This window comes from Musca domestica, unplaced genomic scaffold (genome assembly GCF_030504385.1).
Source record: "Musca domestica strain aabys unplaced genomic scaffold, Musca_domestica.polishedcontigs.V.1.1 153, whole genome shotgun sequence".
Lineage (NCBI taxonomy): Eukaryota > Metazoa > Arthropoda > Insecta > Diptera > Muscidae > Musca > Musca domestica.
In genome coordinates, this window is record NW_026712211.1 from 1,363,786 (window position 1) to 1,390,009 (window position 26,224).

Below are 26,224 nucleotides of genomic sequence, written 5' to 3' on the forward strand. Positions count from 1 at the left end.
GAATATTTTTCAAGGGCCATCAGTGGAATAATCGTGGATTTTTAAAGAATATTTTTTAAGGGGCATCAGAAGGATTTTTAAAGAATATTTTTCAAGGTCCACCCGAGCAATAATCGTGGATTTTTAAAGAATATTTTTTAAGGGCCATCAGAAGGATTTTTAATGAATATTTTTCAAGGGCTACCAGAGGAATAATTGTGGATTTTTTAAAGAATATTTTTTAAGGGCCATCAGAAGGATTTTTAATGAATATTTTTCAAGGGCTACCAGAGCAATAATCGTGGATTTGTAAAGGATATTTTTTGAAGGCCATCAGAAGGATTTTTAAAGAATATTTTTCAAGGGCCATCAGTGAAATAATCGTGGATTTTTAAAGAATATTTTTAAGGGCCATTTTTAAAAAATATTTTTCAAGGGCCACCAGAGCAATAATCGTGGATTTTTAAAGAATATTTTTAAGGGCCATCAGAAAGATTTTTAAAAAATATTTTTCAAGGGCCACCAGAGCATTTTTTCATGGTCCAATAGAAATAATCGTGGATTTTTTAGGAATGTTTTTCAAGGATCATTAGACCAATAATCTCAGGTTTTTACAGACCATTGTTTCAAGGACCGCCAATAACTCTGTGGCAAACATAATTTTTTATACCCTCAGCCATATGGCTAGAGAGGCCAAATTTGGAGTCAATCTAGCGACGTCCGTCCGTTCGCACAATAACTCTCGAACGGAGTATTCGATTTGGTCCAAATTGGTACATCGGAGATGGGCAATATCTTTTCGCCTAAAGATGGATACAATTAAATTTTGTCACACAGTCGTGAGTTTATTTATACTTTCAAAATCCTAACCAATTACATTAAACAAGTTGGACAAACATGTCTTCCCCTATATCAAAAATTAAACCCCTGATTATGCCAATAACTTTTTGAGCAACAAAATTTCTCCCAGGATACTCGTTTTTCTTGACAGCATCCAAACTTTCGACTACAAATAGTATTTTCCATTTTAATATTTGTCAATGTTTACTAATGTTTATCCCCTAATACGCTCAAATGTCCTTTGTTTATATTTTGGGAATCTAATCCGCTTATTAGTCGCGTTTCAGATTTTATTACCACTTTCTCAGCGAAAGGTAACAAGACAAGGCATTTTGTAAATTCCACCTCAGGATGGGAGAAAGAAAGAAAGAACAGAATAAACTCACACAAGATGTTTGATCTACATTCCATTCGATCTCATCTTCATCAACATGGGCTGCAGCATCATTTTATTTTTTAACAGATTCCCATACCTTTACCTGAATGGCCGAGATACCAGTTTAGTGTCCCATGTACGGAGGACAGACATACGTTTCGTCATCTGGAGCTTTGTATTTCGGTTTAGGCGTTTAAATGCAAAAATCTTGAACCCTTGTCACATAAATTTGTAATTGAATCACCTACGGTTTTTTGAGAAAATAGTTGAAGGCAATAACAACAACAAACAGCAGGAGGAGTAAAATGAACAACATTTTACCTATCCCCTTGCCTACCTATCCTGTCTGTCCTGTCTTACACACACTCCACCACCACCTTGGCTCAGCTTACCCATCACCCAGTTCTGGCCTTAAAGATTCCCTCCCTCCCTTCGCTTCCTTCTTACCCCCTGTCTTTGAGACAAAGTCATGTCATAACTTTGATTTGATTTAGAACAACAACTAAAACAAGAAAGGGAAACCAAGAACAACAACCATTCCAATGACCGAAATACATATCAGTTGTCAGTTTCAAGGAAATTTTGTAGATCGACAGAAAAAAAGGATTTGACAAAGGAATTATGTTGAGGTAAAAGTGTCCTTTGGCCATGCCGCCTGGCTGGCCTGGCCTACCATCCATTTGCCTAATGTTATGTGAGAGTTTTTATTTTCCCAACTTTCCCTTGAAGATGATGGGACCTGGATATGTTGTTGGGCTATGAAATTAAATTGATAAGACATGTTTATTGCATCCTTCTAAACCGAGGATTGTCCTGTTTTCATTTTTTTCTAATTTAATTTGGAATATTAAATAGAGATCAAACTTCCCATAATGAAAATCAAAGGGGCTCGTCTATTTTTCTGAAGTTGACAAGGAACATGCAATTGCTTTCAGAGGGAATTTTTTAATTTAATTTGCATAGATTTTTTAAGAAAGGGACATTGGGAAGAAGTTGTTAATACACCAGTTATATAAAATTTAATAAAATTCCAGGTTCGTATTTTTAAAAGAAAAATTTCTAAACTTCAAGTTGAGGAACAAATATTATCTTTTCCAGATACGAAGTCGAGAACCACTTTGAACGTCACATTTCGAATTTTTGTTTTCATAAAATTAGGGAAATCGAAGGATTACGCTGTGCGACAAAATATTTTAATAATATTTTTAATAATTATGAAAGTATAACTTAAAATAGAAGACACTTGTATCTACGATTTTAGTTTGCCAATTAACCTATACAGAGGGTCAAATTCCCCCTCTTCTACCCTTTTTTTAAATTTTTGGATTATGATTCCTTAGAATCCGTTGATTTTAGGTATATATTGTCTTCGGCAATATTGCAAATAGTAACACCAGAACTATTTTGGCAGAAAAATTTGCAGATAAAAACAGAGGATTATTTTTGCCGAAAATGATGTAAACTATAAGCAAGATAACAAAGTGGACTTTTTGGCTTTCTTTGAAAATATAGTTAAAAACTCCACTTAAATGCGAAATATTAAATGAAAATATTCTACCCAGGTCCATATCAACTTCAAGTATAGGTCCTGGAAGACATCAAAAATATATATCCTACCTAATCGCCAAGAATTCATAAAAATTAAAAAAAAAAAAAACATTCCGAGTTTAAATCTTTACTTTATGTGAATTTATGCAAAAATAAGTCATTATTTCAGGAGTATGACGCCAAAGACAATATACCTCATGAAATTTCGCTATAAGTCACCAAAGAAAGAAAATCTATATTTCCACTGAATATCAAAAATATATTTGTATCAAAGTTCCAAAAAAAAAAACCAAAATATCCCCCATTTTTTTTTTTTTTTTGGATAAATTTTTCCCCGGCCTATTTTGAGTTGACACTTGAATTGGAATTGTTTTCACGATAATATTCGGCATTTATTCTGATGCCACAGCACCATGGCCGGCGCTTGAGTTCTGGTGGTCAACCGAATGCAATGTGCATATCAGGTGACCTCTTTGGCAAGTAAACACGATCATTTTGTTTGTTCACAAACTGCTGGCAAACGGATGTTTTCTCTTCGGAGAAAACCAAATTCGCCAATTCAACACTTTCGGCCAAGCAAAGCAACTCTCTAGCTCTTCTGAGTCTATATTCTTTCTGTTGCGGTGTAAGTTCTTACACTTTTTGGAATTTCAATGGCTTTACCCCGAGCTCATTTTTCAATATTTGCCGAATGTAATATTGCGATATGTAAAGCTCACGAGCCATTTTTCGGCCACTGCGACGCGGTTTTCGATCAAGTCGCTTCTTTAGTTCTCCAACCATTTCTGCTGATGTTGCTGTTTTCTTCCGTCCACTTCCTTGACGACGGGCTACGCTACCAGTATCACGGCAACGAGCGATGGTACGAGGCACAAAAGATTTACTCACATTTAAATGCTGAAGTGCTCTAACGATAGCCACTTGTGGTTTTCCAGCCAAATGTAAAGAAATCACACTATCCCGCTTGAATTCCATCACAAATAACTTTATTTCTGAAAAATTCTCAGAAAAATGCTTTTGTACACTTGTAAACAATATTATGAACTGTCACTGGAATAATTTTAACAGCTGTCGAACGAGTGGCTTGGAAATGACAGCAATCTGAAGTTGGTTGCAGTTTTTTCATCTCACCCTGTAAAATACAAATTTTGATTGCTATTTTCTTTAAAACTATTAAACCTAGATATATAGGTTATTCTGAGATGTTTAGTGAAATTTTGTGTGGAATATTTTCTCTTTTGGAAATTTTTGTCAAAAAGGAGATCTTATGCCACTTTCGGGCATCAACACAGAAAATTCCAAAAAAAATTGTTAAAAAAAGTTGGGTATATTTTTGGGGTTTTGTGCTAACATTGATACGATTTTTTTCTTGATATGTAATGGAAATAGGGATTTTTTTCTTTGGTGACTGATAGTGAAATTTGATGGAGAATAAGTTTGTCCTTGACATCATCCTTTTAAAATAATGCTTTGTTGGAGAATTTTTGCATAAACTCGCATAAGGTGCGATTTTAACGCGTGTTTTTAGTTTTAAAACTTTCAACCATAATATTCTGAACTTTTATCCGCAAATATTACCGAAGACACCATGGTACAATGAAGAGAAGGTAGGTCAACTTTGAAAAAATTGCAAGTATAGAGGTCTACCTGTTTGGCTTGTAATGTCAGAATTAGTATCAAAACAATAAAAAATCAAACAACTTGTTGCATTTATTTTGAATAAATAATTTAAAACCGCGATAACTGAATGAAAGGTCAACACTTCTTTTCAAAAGCATGTACTATATATCTCTAAAGGATTATTTCGCTACAAAAACTCTAGATTTTGTAGATGCATACGTTGAAATAAACATTTTGAAAACACCCGAATTTGAATATTTTCTGAACAATTTTTTGTTATTGAAAAGAAAACACATACATAAACAAATAAAGATGACATATTAAGCCAAGAAAATAAAAAAATTGAAATCATATGGTAGTTCTGCCCTACCTTGAATTCATTGTACCATGGAAGACACTATATACCTAAGATGGACGGATCTCAAAGAATCCTAATCCAATTATATGTATATATATATATATATATTTTTTTTTTTTTTTGAAATTGGGGAACTTGTCTCCTCTTCTATTTAGGTTACCTTGGGATGACAACTTTCAAAATGTTGATACATATGTCTTCTATTTTTGGTTCTACTCTCATAATCTCCTTTCTTTGCAGTTATTGAAAATATTGAATTTGAACACAGCAATCTTAAAATAAACTTAAGTTAAAAGTAGGACTTTATTGGCATTGGACTTCATCATGGGAAGTGCAATGTCGAAATTTTCCCACTAACTTCTCAATATTATAATTATACCCTACACCACAAGGTGGTCAGGGTATTATATCTTTGTGCATTTGTTTGTAACAGGCAAAAGGAAACGAGATAGACCCATAGTTCCTTTTGATGATATGCATAAAATCACATTCTGAGTCGATTTATGCATGTCCGTCCGGCCGTCTGTCCATGTATTTTTGTAAACAAAATGCAGGTCGCATGAATGCAGGTCGAGATGAAATTTTCCAAACAACATTTGTTTGGCCCAAGGACGAACCCTATTGAAATTGGAGATAATCGGTCAAAATTTAGATATAGCTCCCATATATATCTTCGTCCGATTTGCCTTTTTTGTGCACCAAACGTGTAATATCAGTCCGAATAGTATGGAATTTTGCACGTACGATCAGATTGGACCTGAAAATAAATATGCCAAATTTAATCGAAATCGGTTCAGATATAGCTATAGCTCCCATATATATTGTTCATCCGATTTGTTATTTTTGTCCTCCGCAGCCGTAATATGCACTCCGTAACAACAATATTTGGAGAAATATATCAAATACAGCTCAGAAATACATTAGCTAAATTTTATCAAGATCGATTTAGATTTGGATATAGCTCCTATATATAACTTCGTCCGATTTACCTTTGATTGTGCACCAAACGTCTAATATTTGCTCAAATGGGATGGAATTTGGCACTTATGACCGAATTGAGTCTAGAAGCTAGTATGTCAAATTTGGTGAAGATCGGTTCAGATATAGCTATAGCTCCCATATATACGGTTCATCCGATTTGTTATATTTGTTACCCACAGCCGTAATATGCACTGCGTAACAACGGGAAATATATCAAATACAGCTCAGAAATATCTTTGGCAAATTTTATCGAGATCGGTTCCGATTTGGATATAGCTCCCATATATATTTTTATCCGATTTCAAATTAATTGTGCACCAAATGAGCAATACAAGTCCGAATTTAAAAGATACAAATGCTTCGGCATATTTAGTCCTTTGAACTTTAAATTATAATTATAATCATAGCGTGTATGATTGAATTCTCCCATAAGAACTTTATGGGGTGTGGAGCTCTACTAAATTAGCAAAGCGGTGTAGGGTATCATAAAGTCGGTCCCGCCCGACTTTAAGACTTTCTTTACTGATGTTTATTAATTTTATTTATTATTATTATTATTATTATTATTATTATTATTATATTATTATTATTATTATTATTATTATTATTATTATTATTATTATTATTATTATTATTATTATTATTATTATTATTATATTGTTATTATTATTGTTATTATTATTATTATTATATTATTATTATTATTATTATTATTATTATTATTATTATTATTATTATTATATTATTATTATTATTATTATTATTATTATTATTATTATTATTAGTATTTATTATTATATTATTATTATTATTATTATTATTATTATTATTATTATTAGTATTATTATTATTATTATTATTAGTTATTATTATTATTATTATTATATATTATTATTATTATTATTATTATTTATTATTATTATTATTATTATTATTATTATTATTCTTATTTTATTATCTATAGTATATATTATATTTTATTACTATGATTAGTATTATTATTTTATTATATATTATATTATTATTATGTATTAGTATTATATATTATTATTATTATTATTATTATTATTATTATATTATTATTGTTATTATTATATTATTATTGTTATTATATTATTATTATTATATTATTATTATTATATTATTATTATTATTATTATATTATATTATTATTATTATTATTATTATATATATTATTATTTATTATGTTATATATTATTATTATTATTATTATTATTATTCTTATTAGTATTATTATAGGATGTATTATTATACTTAGGGTATTATATAATTATTATTATTATTATTATTATTATTATTATAGTATTATTATTATTATTATTATTAGTATTATTATTAGTATTATTATTATTATTATTATTATTAATTATTATATTATTGTTATTATTATTATATTTTTTTTGTTTTTGTTTTGAGGTCTACGACCTGTGTGTAATTTTTGAAATTCTGACGGGACCTAGTCCTATATACCTCATCTGTGAACCTAGGGCTTTTTACTCCCACATTCTTGGAAATATGGAAGTGAAATCCATTTTAAATAGGATTCTCCTAAATACAAGCAAATCATCCTGACTTCATCTTTCTTGCGTTTATATCTCCTTTCCTCCTCTTTGTAAACTTCCAGGATCTGACTAATTACTCGTTACATCCTTGGCAATAATCCTTACAAATTATTCCATTTATCTTTCATTACTCTTCACAAAAAAACCAAATGTAAAAGATGAAAACCTGATTGGATCTCACAATTCAGTTGAAACCGAAAAAAAGTCTGGAAATATATTCATTATCCCACAACAAAGCGGCAACAATGGCAACACATTCGTCAATGGGAATTACAACTCAATTTTCCAACTAATCATATATTCATAATAACGAAGATCAACTAAGAAGATGATGATGATTATTGTTACATTATTATGCCAAACACACATTCCAACACGCTCGCACACACACCCCTACACACACGCCTTTCTTTTTCATATAGAATAAAAGGATGACCATACAGGGAATAGAGTAGCTAGCAGTCTATTCAAACTAACGACGCAGCCTAAAAATTGATCGATGACCCAAGATAATCAGATTTTCTTTAAATGCAAGTACCATTGCCCCCTTCCCTGTGCTCAGCGTTTTCTTATAGGCCTTAATTAAATATTTAAACAATAACAATTTTCTCAAAGAGGGAATCACGTACTCCTCTCTGTTTTCCTCTCCCGGTAGTCATTTTTTACCTGTCGACCACAAGAAGCCAAACAAAGAGGATTTTCTTTAATAATTTTTAATCTCCGGCTTCCACGTATTCTTTTTATTGACTTTTCAAGCAATATTTTGGTTTTGCCAGCATAAATATTTTAATATTTTGGGATGGTGTTGGCCAGTCAGACAGCCAGCCAGCAAAAACCCACACAGTCACACAATAATTGTGGGCCGAACTAGTAGAAATAAAAGCGAAACAAAGAGGATGATGACGACGATGATGTAGGCAGGTCATTGCCAAAGGATCGCTATCAAAAATCCTCCAAGAGAACGCCTTTAAAACTGAGGCAAACAATTGTGAATTGAAAAATTGCAATACGGAAAAAGAGGAAAACCCACACACACTTGTTTGGATTTACTTGGGCTTACGATGTGGGTTGATATCCTCTAAATCCAGCTAGGAGTTGCCCTGAACATTTCAAAAGACAAACCACAAGTAATAATTAGTGGAATTTTTCTTTTATGGCTATGCTTCAAAAGAAGTCACTTGGTATTGCCATTAATCCCGAGATTCATCTGAAGATGACTAAGACATATAATTGCTATATTTGTTTGTTTTCTAATTGCGGTATTGAGGTTAAGGTTCTTTTTTTTTTTGAAGAGAATGAATCTAGATTTGATTGGACTGTATTTGAAAAATTCATTTTCATTTGGAAAATGTGTGGGAAAATGTATTTTTTTTCTAAATGAAAAAATGGTCTTCAATAAAAAGAAGAAATTTTATAGGTCTTCCATACCCAGCAAAGCCTTGGGAGCTGTGTGAGCCGAATATACCATTAAAAGGTAATGTAAACAAAAACCTTCTGCCTTACCAAAAGAGTTTTCTTTCCCTATTAGCAAATAATGAGCATAGTCGGAAGATAGTGTGTAGGTTCGACTACAAATCCCAGGGCTGGGAGTTTGAAACTCTACATCAGCGAACGAAGAAAAATCATGAAATACGATGGGTTGTTGATATAAAGGGTTATTATACCCTCAGCCGTATGGCTAGAGAGGGTGTATATCATTTGATACGGCCAAAACGTAACACTTCGAAATAACGGTTTTAGACCCTAGGTCTCTTTTGGGCCAAATCCGTTTTAGGACATTTATAGTTGATCTAGCGATGCCCGTCCGTCCGTCTGTCTGGCTGGTGCGCACGATAACTATCGAAGGGAGTATCATTATTGGGCTAAACTTGATACATCGTTATATTATTGTCGAACTTAGATCGAGTTCGGGGATGGGCAATAATGCTACACTCCTACTGGTACATCGCCCAGCTAAAGCTCAAAATTTTCAAAAAAAAAATATTTTATTGCTCCAACTTGGCAAATCCGAAAATGGAAAATATCGGTCCACTCCATCGACCGATTCCACAAAGGGTCAAAATTTGGAATAATTACAGCTCTTATAAAATGTGTTGTGAGAGTCTGATTCTCTTCAAATTACATAGATCACAATATTTTTATTAACACCATTCCTAATGAGAAGATGTAATATATCGGCCCACTCCTTCTTGTACCTCCCCCACAAAGGGTCAACATTTTGAATATCCATGAAGCTCATAAAACGCGAAATTAACATCCGATTTCATTCAGACTTCGTACATCTCAATATTTCCATCAATACAACATCGGTTATAAAGATGGTAATGATTGGACTATGTCTTCTTCAATGATCTGCATAGAATCACATTCTGAGTCGATTTATACATGTCGGCCGTCTGTCCATGACCATACAGGTCTCATTAATTGCCCGATCTAGATGAATTTTTGCACAAGTCATTTGTTTGACCCAAGGACGAACCCTATTGAAATTGGAGATAATCCGTCAAAATGTTGATATATCTCCCACATAATTCTAAGACGTAAAATTCACAGATCAGTCTTTTCTGTGCAGGTTGTGGGTTAGCTGTACCCCTCGATATTCGGTATTTTAATGATTTTAGGCACATTTTTCAATGGAATTGTCTGAAATTGTACACAAGGAGTTCTTTGCGGGTAATTTACTCCCTGGAAGGGAATTGTCTATATAGGTCCACGATATCGTATAGCCCCCATACAATAATACCCCCAATATTGGGTATTTAGATGATTTTAGCTACATTTTCAATGGAATTGGTTTAAAATACACACAAGGAGTTCCTTCTGAGTACTCCACCCCCTGAAAGCGAATTGTCTATATAGGTCCACGATATCGTATATCTCCCATATAACTGTACCTCCCGGCGTTCGGTATTTTGATGATGTCAGTCACATTTTTCAATGGCATTTTATTAAATTCAACACAAGAAGTTCTTTGCGAATACTTTAACCCCTAAAAGGGAATTTTCTGTATAGGTCCACGATATCGTATAGTCACCATACAATGGTACCCCCGTTATTTGGTATTTTGAAGATTCAAATTTTTCAATGGAATAGTCTGAAAATCCACACATGGTGTTCTCTCTGAGTACTTTAAGCCATCAAGAGAATTGGTCTTCTATAATCGAAGGATTCTCAAAAGGTCTTCTATTCACAGAAGAGTTGTAAATGGATTGTTTTTAGATAAAATAGTTCCACAGGTCTTCTAAAGGTCCTGTATTCAAAAGATATTGGCTTAAGTACTTTTGAAGTCAATTTTTTCATAGAACGTTAAAAATTTTGGGTTATTCGAAGTAATTCCAAAACTGGCAGATTCTTGCAGATTCTGGAACAGAGCAATGAGGTGTTTACACAATCACCTGATTAATGGAAGGTTCCCTTATATGATTACCATTAAAATTATTCCAGTACTGGGACAAATTGTTTAATTTTAGATATATTTACTTAAAGAATTGTTGTTGTATTTTTAATTTTGGATCGGCTTCTAAATAATGTTCTCAGCAAATAGTAATAAAAATGCAAAGGAAAAACAAGTAAACGAAAATAGTTGAAGTCTATGTCTATGATTACATCCAGATCAGATAACTAGTTCCCACCAAACATTGTAGTCTATGTAATTTTTTGTGGGTATCCATTTATGTGTATTTGTGGGCTAGGCAATTTAAGGAGATATTATTTTTTATTATTGTTAGGTGGACAAACATTCCATTTTATATAGCGGCATATATTATATCCGTTTTTTTGTATGTTTGTATATTTGTACGTTCCATTGAATATTTCTTTTTTTTAATTCTTATTCGTCGTTCTCGAGATATTTGAAGTTTAACTGATAACAAACTAAACTAACAACGATTGTGCAGTAAGAGGAAAAAAACGAAGAAACAATACACGGGGGGACCCATACAAATTCATACCTCGCTCGGCCTACAACAACACCAAAAGTTATGCCCGACCAACGAAAAAAAAAATAAATGCAAACAAACCTTAGATTTCGTTCTTTCTTCATTTTTTTTTCTGTCCAAAACTCTGAGTTTTATTTTCAAAAAAAATCTCTCTGAACCTTTTATGGAGGAAATGGAATACGTGATGTGTTTTTCTTAAAGCGATCGTAACACGAGTAGAAGACGAAAAATAATTCTTCCAGTCAAGCAAAATGTATTTGACAAATGAAAGAATACATAAATATGACAATGTTGCATTTTCCCTGAAGAAGGCCGCAAAACATTTGGAGAGGGCGAGAATCTTGGGCTACAAACAGCTACGTTTAGATATTTGTAATAAAGTCTTCAAAAACAAAAACTTTTCTAACAATTAAACATTTCTAAGCCTCTTTAATGAGAGGTAATACGCTTAAGTTTTCAAAAGAGAAAACAACATTCTTTGAATTTTAAATTATTTTTTTTTTATTTTTTGTAAAATTTTCAAAGAAAAAACTACTCTATTGAAACAAACTCAAAATGCCTTAATTTATTTTCGTCAAATGGTGTGAGGGAGTTTGTTTGTCAAGCCCACTATTTACATGAGGGAGTAGGATGATGTAAAGAGGAGGGAGGGGAGCGAGGAAAAAGCGGGTTCATTAAAAGATTTCAATGGATTTTTTTATTTTCTTGTGTTAATCAAATGTTGTACAACAATTCAATACTGTATGTAAATTACAATAAGAACAATGGGGACTAAGATGCAATTCCATTCTTTTTGTTTAAATCTAAAATGAGCACAATGGGGGAATTTTCTGTCCAGCAATTAGATCAGAAAAATTATTCTCAATTTCCGAGAATATTAATTTAGATGAAAAATAGCAAGAGTATTATACTTAAACTATAAATACAGGGTGAGATTAAAAAACGGCAACCAACTTTAGAATGCTGTCATTTCTAAGCCACTCGAACGACAGCTACTAAAATGTTTGCTTACAAGCGTACAAAAGCATTTTGGTGAGAATTTTCCAGCAAAAATTTTACTCGAGATGGTATTCAAGCGTGATAGTATGATTTCTTTATATTTGGCTGGAAAACCACAAGTGGCCATCGTTAGAGCACTTCAGCATTTAAATGTTAATAAATATTTTTTGTCTCGTACCAACGCTCGTTACCATGATTCTGGTAGCGTAGCCCGAAGTCAAGGAAGTGGACGGAGGAAAACAGCAACATCAGCAGAAATGGTTCGAAAAGTAAAGAAGCGACTCGATCGAACCCTCGTCGCAGTGGCTGAAAATTTTCCATTCTGCAAATATTGAAAAATGAGCTCGGGGTAAAGCCATTGAAATTCCAAAAAGTGCAAAAACTTACACCGCAACACAAAAGAAAATAGACTCAAAAGAGCTAAAGAGTTGCTTCGCTTGGCTGAAAGTTGTGAACTGCCGAACTTGGTTTTCTCCGATGAAAAAACGAGAACATTCGTTGTCTAGCAGTTTGTAAACAAACAAAATGATCATGTTTACTTGCCAAAGAGGTCAGCTGAAAATGTGCACCTTCGGTTGGTCACCAGAACTCAAGCGCCGCCCATGGTGATGGTGTGGGCCGCCATAACAACCGTTGGTCGCTCTCCATTCGTATTACACGACCGTGGAATCAGAATAAATGCCGAATATTATCGAGAAAATATTGTGGAGGGTGCCTTGGGCACGCAAACATTTTGGCCGCAGACCTTGGACATTCCAACAGGACTCGCAACAGCACAATCGCACTTAGCACGCGCCACCCAAGAATGGTTACAAAATTAGATTCCTCGCTTCATTTCCAGCACACAATGGCCACCAAAATCTCCGGACCAATCCGTTGGGCTATTGTGTCTAAAGTATTTTGGAAAGCAAGGCTGCCACTAAAAAATACCAAAGTATCGATCACCTCAAGCAAGCGCTTCGTGTGGCGTGTGGCGGTTTCATTGGCCGTGACGAATTCGACCAAATCTAAAATTATTCCAAAATTTGATGCTATTTCCGACATTTTTGCTTTCATTCAATAAAATTTAAAAAGATATGTAAAAATTATGGCGCTTAACTTTGTTGCAGTTTTTTTATCTCACCCTTTATAGACAATGATATGTTATTACAAACTGTTAAAAACAAATTCATAAAAAAAAATCGTGAAAAAAATGGCTAAAGTGACGCAAAATACCGAATATATGGAGGTAACATTATATAAACGTGGACCTTTATATACAATGTTCTTCCACCGGGGCTAGAACCCTGCAAATACAACAATTTATTATATGGACACAACGGGAAAACATGAACCTAAACTGACTAGCCACCCGATGTAAAACCCGTTACAAACTCCCAATACAATTCAATTCCGAGGGAAAATGTAACTAAAATCATCCAAATACCGAATATTGGGAGGTACCGTTATACGGGGGTTATGCGAAAATGCGTGAACCCACATGTCTCATTTTCAATACCAACCGTCCTTTACACAATACAAACTGTTGTGCCAAATTTCAAAGCTCTACGTCAACAAATGTGAACTGATCTCAACAGACATGAGGGCAGACGGAAATCGTTAATTCGACTTAGATTTGTATGCTGATCGTGAATATACAATTTATGAGGTCTACGACGAATATTTGAAGTTGTTACAAATGGAATGACAAATTTAGTATACCCATTCTCAGATTCTCAGATTTGATAGCTCTGAGCATGTGTGCAAAATATACGCCAAGTTGATTTAATGATTTTCGAAATATGACGATTTTAATGCATAGTGCGGTGCTTCCAATCAAAATTTTAAAATATGTTTTTGATATGTGACACTTATTGATTAAACGACCTAAAGGCTTAATCTGTCAGAAAACCGACTGATATTTTATTATTTATTTTTCCGACTCTCTACAACAAAATATTGCCATAGAGTAATAATTCTCGCCTGACGTTTTTCACGACACAAGTAAAGCACATGTATTTATATTGATGTAACCCAAATATGTCGAACGTACAACATTTCAAAGTTGAACCCTTTCAACATTGACAATTGATGAATTTGTTTTTTTGTGTTGAATATACAAATTAATGATACAAAAAATTTGAATTTTTGTAATTGGAAAATATTACAATTCTGTTAATTTGGAAAAGTATTAATTTTTGCAACGTTTTTCTTTGGTATATTCTAAGATAGGGACCTGACGTATTTGGGAAATGCGGATGTACAAAACATATCACCATGTTCCCCACCATGAACATGAATATTTGTATATGGTTCGTCGAATTTTGGATAACGCTGTAATATAATTTTCAGTCATCTTCTCCCATTTGCTATCAGTTGTTGGCTATTGCTCCCAAACACAATTTATTTTCTAATCGTAAACAACTCTTAACATAAAATTACTTTTAACAGTTTTGCTCAAAGACAAGAATCCAAATAATTTAAGAAACTCTTGCAGCATTTTAATACATTTAACGCCATCTAGTGACGTCATACTTTCATCATCTACCTGTTTGTGTCTCTTATTCTCTCTGTCATGATTAAGGGATTCATAAACACACATTACTAATAATATTTAACAATTTTCTCTATAAAATAGTTTTCGAACTACTATTGATTTTGGTTTAAAAATTATAAAATAAGTAAAAATTCGACGCAGGAATTTTATTTCATAATTTCCTAAATAATTTCTCTTTTATTATTTTGCCCATATATGCATGAATAAATGAAGTAAATATTATAATCTCTTTTGCTCTTTCTCTAAATCTGAGAGTAAGTCTTGAGTATGTCAAAATATGGTCTCTGATTTTTGCTGAGTTATGATTTTTCAATATTTTTTAGATAAATAACATACGATGCGATGAAATCAACTTAATATTAAAAGCATTTTATGTGTGTTAATAAAAAAATACATTTACTTTAAAATATTCCCCAAAGGAATTGTTTCTCCCACTGTTCGTTGTAAACGTTGTTTTCTTCACACCCTCATTACCTTGCACCCACTAATCATGGTTTGTTTTTCTTTTTTTTATAAGCATTTTAATCCCCTTTCTACAATTAATGTCATTTCTCTTTTTTCAAAAATTTTAATAGTTTTTTTTATTATTTATACAAACATATTCATGTTTGATAGTAAGATTTCTATGGAATCTTGAGCATTGGATGGGTGACCTTTGACAAATGGCAATTGATTTTTCTGAATGGTTTAGTTGGATGCTTCTGCTGGGACTATTGTCATTGGTTTCCGTTGTCTGTTCATTAATTCTTTTTTTACTTTTTTTTTTCTTTTTTTTATCAAAATTTGAATGAATTGTCGTTGTCGTCGTGGCCATTGCTGCTAGGCACTGTCGTCTTGTTCCACTTTCACAGATTCTAAAACTGGGGGAGACCCCATCAGCAAACATCATTGCTTTATTTTATGGCATTGATCGGTTGAGACCAGACATGATATTGTCAATGTCATCGTCGTTTGTTTTGACATTTATGGCTGCTTTCAAATGAAATTTATCAAAATAAATTAAATAAAAAAAGCAATCTATGCCAAAAAATACGATTTCGTCTTTTTTTCTTCTTCAAAGAGAAATTATTTCGATCCTCAGAGAGTTGTGGTGTTTCGCGGACAACAGGCCATCCCGTAATGAGGATATTTTGGAAAAGTGAAAAAAATTTTCAATTTTTCTTGATTGTTGCTTTCCTTTTGCCAAAGAGAAGAGCGAAGGCGATGTTTAGAGTGTGGTGTTTTATCTTTGTGGTCTTCTTCTCTGTTGTTGTTGTTTTTGTTTTCCTACACTGACCAGATTTTTCGTTGATTTTTGGCGCATTTTTCTTGTTCTTCTCTTTGTCGTTCCTCTCACTCTCTGCTGCCTTCCTTAAATGGGCTCCGAATTCCTCTACATCGATCCTTTCACACTTCTTTAAGTATTGGATTTATCCTGTGAATGTGTTTTGTTGGTGTTGTTGCCAAATCGTGTGTGTGTTGTTGCTGCAATTTAACTCGTGTTGTTGCACTTGGTGGATAGGTTGAACTGGTAGCCTACAGTGATTTTACACACCCCTCCTGTGCTGTGCTGTGCGTTCGTTCGATCCTCTTCCTTGACTGTGTGTCTGGTGGTTTATTTGTGTGTGTCCCTATGTTTTTGTTGTTGTTTTTCGTCTTTCCGTCTTGATTTCCAACTGATTTTGCGCGCGTTAAATTCTTTTTCCTTTCTTGGTCCTGTTATGAATCTTTCTCTTCCTTGTCCATTGCATGTGCATGTTCATGTGAGCGTGTGTGTTTGCGGAATGTCTGTGTATTGTCCTTTCTCGTCCTCGTGTCATCTACCCAGAGAGGCACACTTTAAGTCTCTTGTCTGTTGTTACGTTTGTTGTTGGTGGGTTCTGATTGCATTGTTATTGTTTTTTTCCTTGCTGTTGTTGTTGGTGTCTTGATGAACAGTTAGTCCTTGTACAAATCATGCCACGAGTGTGGTGTTGTTGTTGTTTCAGCTACTGATATTGGTCTTTCTTTCCCAATCAGCTGATTCAAGGTTGTCCTTTTTTTTTTGGTGTGTATTGTTATTGTTTTTTTTTTTTTTTGTTGTTCTCATCCTTCTCTCTTGTAGGTTATCTCAAAGAGGAGATCCTTGGCATGTTCTTTCTTCATCGTAATATTTGTGGGTATCTTTGTTATGTTTTAACTATCTTTTTGGTAGTTTGTTCTTCTTGTTGTTCTCTGACTTTCTTTTGGTCATTTATCTTTAGATTATTTCTCCTATTTCTGTTGCCTTTTCATGTCCCATTCTGATAAGTATTTTTTACGGATCTTATTTTTTCTATTACTGGACATATTTTGGGTAAATGGTATATAAGAAATTTAGTGAAGAAAATGAGAAAGATGTCAAGAATATCTATTGTCCCCTTAACATTTCTCCTCTCCCCTGAAGATAATGTATTTTTATTCCATTTTTTCATACGTAAAGTAATTTAAATGGAAATATTTATCATAGAGAGTCTCTGAATAGGGCTCCAACCCAAAAAAGGCTTGCGATGTTACCTTTTTAAAATTTTTAATTTTTCTTTTTAAATTTTACTTCTCTTTAATTTTATATAGTTTCCCTTATTTCAGATTCCCCAATAATAGAGAATCTTTATATGGACTCTTACCTAGGAAGCTACTAGGTTTCTGAAAGTTTTTTTTTTTCTACTCTCAGCCAGAAAAAAAAATCTCTCGAACCGAAGTTAGTTTGCAAAGTGAGGTCATGTGGATTTTTCGACTTCCTCCCGTAAAAATTAAATTTTAATTAAGACTAAAATTATTTTGAGTTCTCTTTCCCAATATAATTGCTAAGTCTCTCCCAGCTAAATATCAAATTGTTTTTGCTTTAGTATGCCAATGTAGTTCCTTCCATATGTTCTTAACACATCCAGCAGTTGTGGTGCTTCAGCAAAATAAATATGACAAGGCTTGGACTTTGTCTTTGTGGGATTATTTTACATATTTGGGACATAATAAAATACATATTGTTTTGTCAGTATATGTGCTTGTATGACATACCCTCTTACAAAACTAATTTCAATATTTTTCCTATGGCCTAGTAGAGGCGAGAAATATTTAAAAATTTAATTATACATTTTGTATGTTTAATTTGCTTCGTTTAACCCTTCCATAAACCCTCCATAGTCGTCATGGGGAAGACCATGCGGTTGTCACTGTATACACAAATGTTTCATTTGAAATCCATAAGACATACATGCATACATACATATTTATTGCTGTTCGACAAATTCCTCTTGTTGTTGATACCAGGCTTTTGCAGGCTTTTGAAAAAAATACGAGAACTAAATCCCACTCTTCTTCAAATACCATTGAAATATATCAATGGCTTTTCCTTGGTATTTGAATACAGATCCCGGGGCCTCTTGGTGAACACATAGCCATAACCATATTATGTAAGATTGTAAAACTTCTTGGTTGCTTGGACTCTTTGGAAATCTTTGCAAAAGTTACATTTTTGTAGAACAACAACAAGGCACTTTTGAAAAAGGATTCTAAAATTAAGTTAGATATATTAATCAATAAAGGTTTGAAATCTAAAAATTGCAAAATACAAAGCCAATATTTGGAACAGCTGAAGATTCAAAGCAAAAACTTCTAGGAAGCCATAACATGAATTTTCTACCAAAAAGGTATACTGCCAGACAGACTCTTTGTAAATCTTTGCAAAAATCATTTTTTGCGGAACAACAAGCCATTTTGAAAGAGGTCTCTGAAATAAGGAAAAAAATATTAAACAATAGAGGTTTAAAATCCAAAAATTGCAAAATACCAACCGTATATTTTTGAGCTGCTACAAAATTCGAAGCAAAATCTTCCATGGCTTTTATTTTCTCCCAAAAACATAGGCTGCTACCAACAAAACTTTTAGTTAACGGCTTAAATTTGGTTCATATTTCCAGCCCTAATCATGTAGGTACCTATTTTCTTCAAATATTTTACAAGATCCCCAGTTAAATGTTTAATAACAATTTAGGTATTTTAAATACCTATAAAATTTCTTCAAATCCAAAAACATCCTGATCGTTATTAAGGCTTTTGTAGTTTTAACAAACCGACTTCTCCATCGAGTAACTAATTGTCTCTTAAACACCTCTTTCTCCCTTTCTCTTTTCACTCTCCCAGAAATTCAGGGAAATTTTCCTATATTAAAATGTCCTCAAGTTTACTAGTACCTATTTCTAGCAATTATTTAAAAATTTCCCCATCTAATTAAATGTCAAAATACACTATTTTCTTTAAATATTTATATTTGATTTTTGCAATAGTTCTTATCGCAATTTGGCGCTTTTTTTTCTTTCTTTAACTTAGTTACTCAATTATTTCTATAATCTCACATTTACATAGAGTAGTACTAATCTCCGAGAAACCAAGTGCATACTTAAGTATGTACACATATTTACTATATAGGAGCATAACAATAACAACAACAACTAGAAAAGGAGACCCCCATCAAGCACATTGTATACTACATGCATGTATGTATGTGGTACTTGTCCACACAAACTTGTTTTAGTTAAAAGTATTCTGTGTTGTTTTTTTTCTCTGTTATTCTCCAAACCACCTCCCCATTGATAATGTCTCGTCTGTGCTGTGCTTTGCCGATGAAAAAAATCCTTTGTGCTGTTGTTCTATAAAGTTTGCCGCTTTTTTTCATTATTTTTTTCTGTTCTTCAACTACATACCTAGTTACTTGCAGCAGCAGCAAATAATAAGGCGCGCAAAATTCCATTTCTGCTCTTTCTCCGCTCATTTTTGCATAGAGCGAGCGAGCTCAGAGATTTATTCAAAGATTTATTAACTAAAATAAATATGTATGTATGTATAGGATGCCCTTAAAAAATATATATTTTAAGTTTGGCGGGGAGTTGTATGTGAGCCCAAGAGAGTGAGAGAACACCAAGATGAAGAAGAAGCAGAAGGAGTTTCATTGTGTTGATTTTGCAGAAGAATTTCTTTGTTTGCGCGCAGACATCCCAGCCAAAAGCACAAAATACCACCAACAATGAACGGTGCAAAAAAAAGCACAAAACCAACAATAAAAAAACAAACAGCCCACCATACACACATGAACGGCAGCAGCGGCGGCCGGCTAATGACAACAAATAATACTCTAACTTTTTGTTGGGCTGGCTGGCTACACGCGAGGACAAACAACAACATTACTTTGGCATTTTATTTCTCAAGAAATTCCAAGTTTGCCGATTACCTGAATGTGGGTTCTCTGCGCTCCACCAACATCATAATCATCATCATCATGAGCAACATTTTTGAGCTGCTGCTCCCCCAAGTTTTCGTATCGTGTTCGGTTCATTGATTCGTGATTTGTTTGTTGTTCATCTGTGTAAGTGTGTGTGTGTGTGTGGTGGGGGGCTATATTGCTCTCCCCCATTTGCAATAGTGTGTGAGAGGACAGGCTTCAAGTTTGCCGGTATAAAAGCTTGCGCGCCAAAAATTGTTTGGCATTCATAAAGCCACAGCCTCCAAGTGATTACCGAAAACCAAGGCTTCTTCACAAGTTCAAGGGGATTTATTCAAGGATAAGTAGATATGTAAGACGTTCAGTTGGTCACCGAAGACACATATATATATATTTTTCAATGGATACATAACTTCAAGCATTTTAAAGGACCGAAAAAATAAAAGGAGTAGGGGGTCATCTTTGTAGCACACATTCTACTCATCGCATTTCTTATATGGTTTTCCCCTCTTTTTTTTGGTGTTATTTACTGAGATTTACAATTTTCCATTTCTATTTATTTATTTTTCCCCTTCACTCTGTGTAAGCTTTAAAATTCCATTACACTTGTTTCCCAGATTGATCCTCTGTCTGTCCTTTTGGTTGCTGGCCCATTGCTGTTGTTGGAGTTTAAAATCTTTCTTCTCATATGTGTGTAGGCCCAAACAAAAACAAAAATCATATGGTTTTTGTTGTTATTTTCATTTTCGTCTTTTCATCTTCATCTCTCAGTGTTACTCTTTGCTGCTGTTGTGTGAGCCTTTCTTGTCTTGAATTCTTGAAGAATTTGTTTTTTCTTTCTTCTTGGCTATCTGAGTGGAGAGCAGTGGCGACACCAATACTTGCTTTAGCCTTTCCTTTGCCACAGCAGCAAATTTGGTTGTTGTTTTTTTTTTTTTTTCTACTACAAAAATGAAATTCTGTCGAGCGCAATCCTTAGAATAGAATGCCCTTTCTTTTTCTTTTCCATTGCATTGTTGTTGCACTCTTTGACAGTAATGTTGAGCCTTACTCTTCCCACTCTCTCTCTCTCTCTACGGCTGATATTGCGTATTGTGAGAATACAACACAGCTGATTGCCAACACTCGGCTCAGTGGCAGAGACATTTGTTGTTGCCGCGCTGCTGATATTCAACGAGAGCAACACAGAGTGAGTGTGTGTGCAATGGTGGTGGGTTTATCGATTGTTGAGCAGGAGCAGAGGTTTTGCATTGCATTTGCTGCGTTGACGTCGTGTATATAAACCGCCGTTGTCTCAGCAAAGTCAGTCATTCGAGTTCGTCTTCTCTTCAGCAACGTTCAGCAGCAGTAAAGCAGCATTTGCCCTGTATTACTACTGCACTCCAAAAAAATAATCAAAAATAAAAATTATTTGGATTAACTTAAAAAAATTAACAAAATATGCTCAAAAGGATTTGATAAATATCAAACCAAAAATACAAAACTGCAATATGAACTATTCTTAACACTCGCCACACAAACAAGAGACTTACACTTCTCTTAACAAAATCATCTCAAACAATTGTGCATTACTACAAACACTATTATTAAACAACAACAAAAAATACAAAGTGAAAATTGTGTTTTAACAATTTAACAAAAAAGTTTAAACATTTTCAACAACACCAATTAAAACCTTACACACACACACAAACACAATGTTGTGGGAATCAATCATTGAAGAATCCGGAGATATTGCCATGGATTACCAAAGGTAAATATCATCAAATGGTTTATTTTGCAAAACTGTGGATTACCTGCAAAATTGAACGACAATGTACGCCTCTGGGCTCCAAGCAAAAAACAAAAAATATTTCCAAACTCCAACTGAGATTTGCTTAGCCGGCAACCTTCAAATGAAAGCAAAAGTTTTTGTTTGCTGCAATAACCAAAAGCTCTCTCTTGCCCAGTTGGAGCTTTACTCATGGTTATGTTATGTCTTGGGGTTGTGTGACTGACCGTCCGGCCCCACAGCCATCCATCCATTCATTCATTCATAAAGACACCGAACGACCGGTGTAATAACAAAAATGTTTTAGCCGGCTATGTTCTCGACCTGACCCAATAATTTTGTTGGCCATAAACACAATTTCTTGGCAATGCTTGAACATATGCCTATTATTTTATGCTTTGTTGCACTCCTCGACAAAAGTTCTTCCATTTTTTGGCCTTGGTGGTGGTGGTGGTGCATTAAAAAAAGAAGAAGAATAAGTGACTGACTTCACGGCAAATATTTTGTTTACATTTTTTTGTCGTTCCTTCTTGTGTTCGCCCTAATGTGATGTGTTAAACATCTGCACCGTTGGTTTTCTAAAAACCCCTCAGTTTTTCTAATTTACAAAAATTCCAATTCCTCTTGCCTCAACGAAATGGGACAGCCGCCGCACATGGTGTGCTATACGCCAACAACACACACCAGCAATTACAACCCTCGAGTTTAATGAACCCTCCTCTGAGTTAGTCGTCCTCTACAAATTGTCAGCCAACTCAGCGCTCAGTCGCATTTCTACCCTCAACATGATCGTACAGTTTTTCATTTTGTTTGCCGATTGTGGCAGCAATCGTCGTTGCCTCACTCATTGCTGCCGTCCTTTGGAAATTTGCTTGATGTACATATCGTCTTTTTATTTAACTTTGAAATATTTTTCAATATTACAAAAAAATGTAAAAGAAATATTTACTAATTTATTTTTTCTCTTTTGTTCTATTTTTAGTTTCCAAATCCAAAGAACTGCCCGCAATCCTCTGTCACGCCGCTTGAATTTGGATGCTTCCATGCCAGACATGACCATGGATGAATTGTCTTTCTACGGTGACGATCACTCCTCACAGGATCGTCACTTCACAGCCAGTCCACAATTGATGGGTCTTCTGTCCCCAGAAGGTTCACCCGAACGCTTCCAAATTGTCGACAAATCCAACAAATTCTTGCACAGCCGCAAGGCCTTGACTCTCAAAACAGTGGCCGTGAAAAATGCCAACAACACAGTCACCAGCTCCAACACTCCCTCAAAGGGTAGCTTCCGTGTATTCCAAAGCTTGTCCTCCACCGGCTCCATGGAATCGTCCATGGATGATGAATACATGGAATTTTTCGATATGGAAAATCTTGAACCCCAGCAACAACAGAATTTCCCCAGCGATTTGAGCTCTCTGATCAGTGGTCAAATCATCAAGAACTCCCCCGTCAAAACTCCAGAAATGCGCCGCCCCTCCGTGAGACGTTGTTTGAGCATGACTGAAAACAACCAATACACATCCAAGACCCCCGAAAGTAGTCTAAACGCTGCTGCCAACAACAACTCTGCCTCCCGTTTGAACGGCAGCTTCAAGCGTCCCGAACCACCATCCACCACTTGCTCTCCCATCCAAAGCAAGCGTTACCGTGGCGATGAAAAAGAAAACTTAGATGGTTCATTCACTGGTCTGCAAAACAAAAACACCTCCCCCAGCACCACAGCCGCTCCCCGCCCCAGCCTGCGCAAATGCATGTCCATGAACGATGCCGAAATTATGTCTGCCCTCAACCGTTCGGAAAACAATGACGAACCCGATTTAATCGGTGATTTCAGCAAACCCTATGTCTTGCCCCTGATTCCAGGACGTCATCGTGATCTCAAGTCGATTAGCAGTGAAACCGTAGCCCGTCTCTTGCGTGGTGAATTCGATGATAAAGTAGCCAACTACAGAATCATCGATTGCCGTTACCCCTATGAATACGAGGGTGGTCACATCCGTGGCGCCAAGAACCTCTACACCCAAGAACAAATCATCGAGGAGTTCTTGTCCCAACAAATGACTGAAATGCAACAGGCCCGCAATGAAGCCTCCGGCAACAAGCGCAATATCATCATCTTCCACTGTGAGTTCTCCTCCGAACGTGGACCCAAATTGTCGCGCTTCTTGCGCAACTACGATCGTGCACGCAATACCAACGCCTACCCCGCCTTGGATTATCCCGAGGTCTATCTGTTGCACAACGGCTACAAAGAGTTTTTTGAAAATCACATTGAGCTCTGCGAACCCCATGCCTACCGCCCCATGTTGGAACCAGCCTACAATGAAGAATATCGCATCTTCCGTGCCAAGTCAAAGTCATGGAATGGTGATTTGGGTGGCGGCACTACCCGCATGAAGAAGTCTCGTTCCCGTTTGATGCTGTAAACGGTGTAGCCAACACCAACAGCCTGACAACTTGAACAACACCCGCCCAAACAAACGCTAATCTATGTAAAAAAATATTTGTCATTGTTATTGTCAGTTTTAGTTATTATTTGATTATTAGTTCGTTTTGTTGATTTTTATTTCTTGACCCCGTCGCTCCCCTTTTGAGACAATTTCCTCATTTTTATTTTATATTGAATTTTTATTTGCAATTGATGATTGTATTTGTAAAAAGAACCCCCACCCCCAACAATTGTAGGAAGCTCAACCTTTTTGTAAACAAATGATGTCCCAACCCCTTTAGTATTTTATAAGAATTATTATTTATTTTTTATAATTTTAGTTAATTTATAGAATTTGCATTTATTTTTTAGTCGTCATTTTCTCAAATACCACATTTTTAGTTGAATTTGTGTATAGTTTAAAATTTTCCCAATTCCAATTCATTTAAATTGTGTGCATTAGAATAACCTCATCGACCCCCCCCCCTATTCATCTCATCTACTCGCCCCCCCCCCAAAACATTAATCCCAAAAAACACAAAGAAGCTTAAAATTTTAATTTTAACAAATCTTTCGTAAAGTTGAAAACTTTTTACGCACAATTACGCTTATTTTTTATGTTAATTCTATTTTTATTTAATTTTAATGATTTTTTATTTAAAGCAAAGCTTTTTTGTATCAAAAAATGCAATATAAGAAATTAAACAAAAATCGTCGAAAAGAAATTACAAAAAAACCAAACAAAAAAATAAATAAATAAAAAAATGTTATGAAATATAAACAAATTGTCTTTTATCTTCTTTTTTAAACTGGAAAACAAAAGAAAAAATGGGAAATTAAAAACATTGATTAATCAATTTGCAAATTAGTTGAAAAAATTGAAAAGTTTGAAAGTAATTTAAAAATAAAAGAATGGTTTTATTAAATGTAAATTTGAAAATTCAATATTTCCATTAACATTTAATCAGCTATTAAAAAAATAGAACGATTTTATATTGATGACTAAAATTTCCCATTAAAAAAAACAATTTTTATTCTCATATATTTTCATAAAAATTTTATAATAAATATATAATTATATGACATATATAATAAGCGTGATTGTATCGTAGTAACATTTTGTCTGCCATATCGACTTAAATTTGAAAATAATTCACAAAGTTTGAGGGGTTTCGTAATCTATACATTATAACATTGATTTATTTGTATTTATTTACTATAAACTGTGATTTATTTTTAATATAATATTTATTTAGGAATTCTAGGACCATCTTCAAATTGATTGATGGATTTAATGTCCATTAAATAATTATATATATTTTTTGATAGGATTTCAGTTAATTTTTATTTTAGATTTTCTTTTGTTTTATTGTTTGTTTTGTGTGTGTTTGAAATACTCATGTTCTACATAAAATGTGGGAATAAAAACTAATTATTAAATATTTAAATGTCTGCTGTGTTTTTTATTGTATATAAAACAACAAATTTTGTAAGAAATTCAAATTAACCTTGAATTTTGATACAAAGAATGGATCGAACTTATTTGTAATCCAACTGTTAAAAAAGGCAACAGTCTGGAAGGACTATCCGTATATGTTATTCATAATGAAGGTCTTATAATTAATTTCCGACGTCTAAGTCGAAATTGCAATCGCCTTCTACTTTAGGAAAATTACTTAAATCCAACTGAAATATATCAACTGAAAATCCCTGGGTTATTTAAAATCTGTCCAGATTCGGATCCACTAACACGTATGTATACGGTTCTCCCAGACAAAGAGCGATATTTGTAAATCGTGATTAGGTAGTTATTCCGCTCGAAGATTGAATGTGCCACAAGACTGCCCCAACAATGACTAACAAAATTTGCTTCCCGTAAATTCATTGCTGACATTCGATAAGCTTATCTAGTTGTGGTATCTGTAATACTAAAGGCCTCGGAAGCTCTATCGACATTGACCAAAGAAATACCCCATTGGGGTCTGACCATTATCTGTTTCTCTCCGCCATCCGGCTTTTAGAGGTACATGGCGGTACATTCTAAAA

The 26,224-nt window shown here is 34.1% G+C and overlaps 1 protein-coding gene across 3 annotated transcripts in view; it reads left to right on the forward strand.

The window, feature by feature from the left end:
- Positions 1-24,963, forward strand: part of LOC101898170 (M-phase inducer phosphatase) — a 519,762-nt gene extending 494,799 nt beyond the window's left edge. The window contains exons 1-2 of one of the 3 annotated variants that reach the window (XM_005191798.4): positions 21,275-21,726; positions 22,727-24,963. In XM_005191798.4, coding sequence (XP_005191855.2) covers positions 21,671-21,726; positions 22,727-24,176 — 1,506 coding nt within the window. In that variant the 5' untranslated portion in view covers positions 21,275-21,670 and the 3' untranslated portion in view covers positions 24,177-24,963. Of the gene's footprint in view, positions 1-21,274; positions 21,727-22,264; positions 22,622-22,726 lie in introns of those variants that run through there. The other 2 variants (XM_020039714.2, XM_059119867.1) reach the window with 2 other exon arrangements.
- Positions 24,964-26,224: the final 1,261 nt, after the last annotated feature.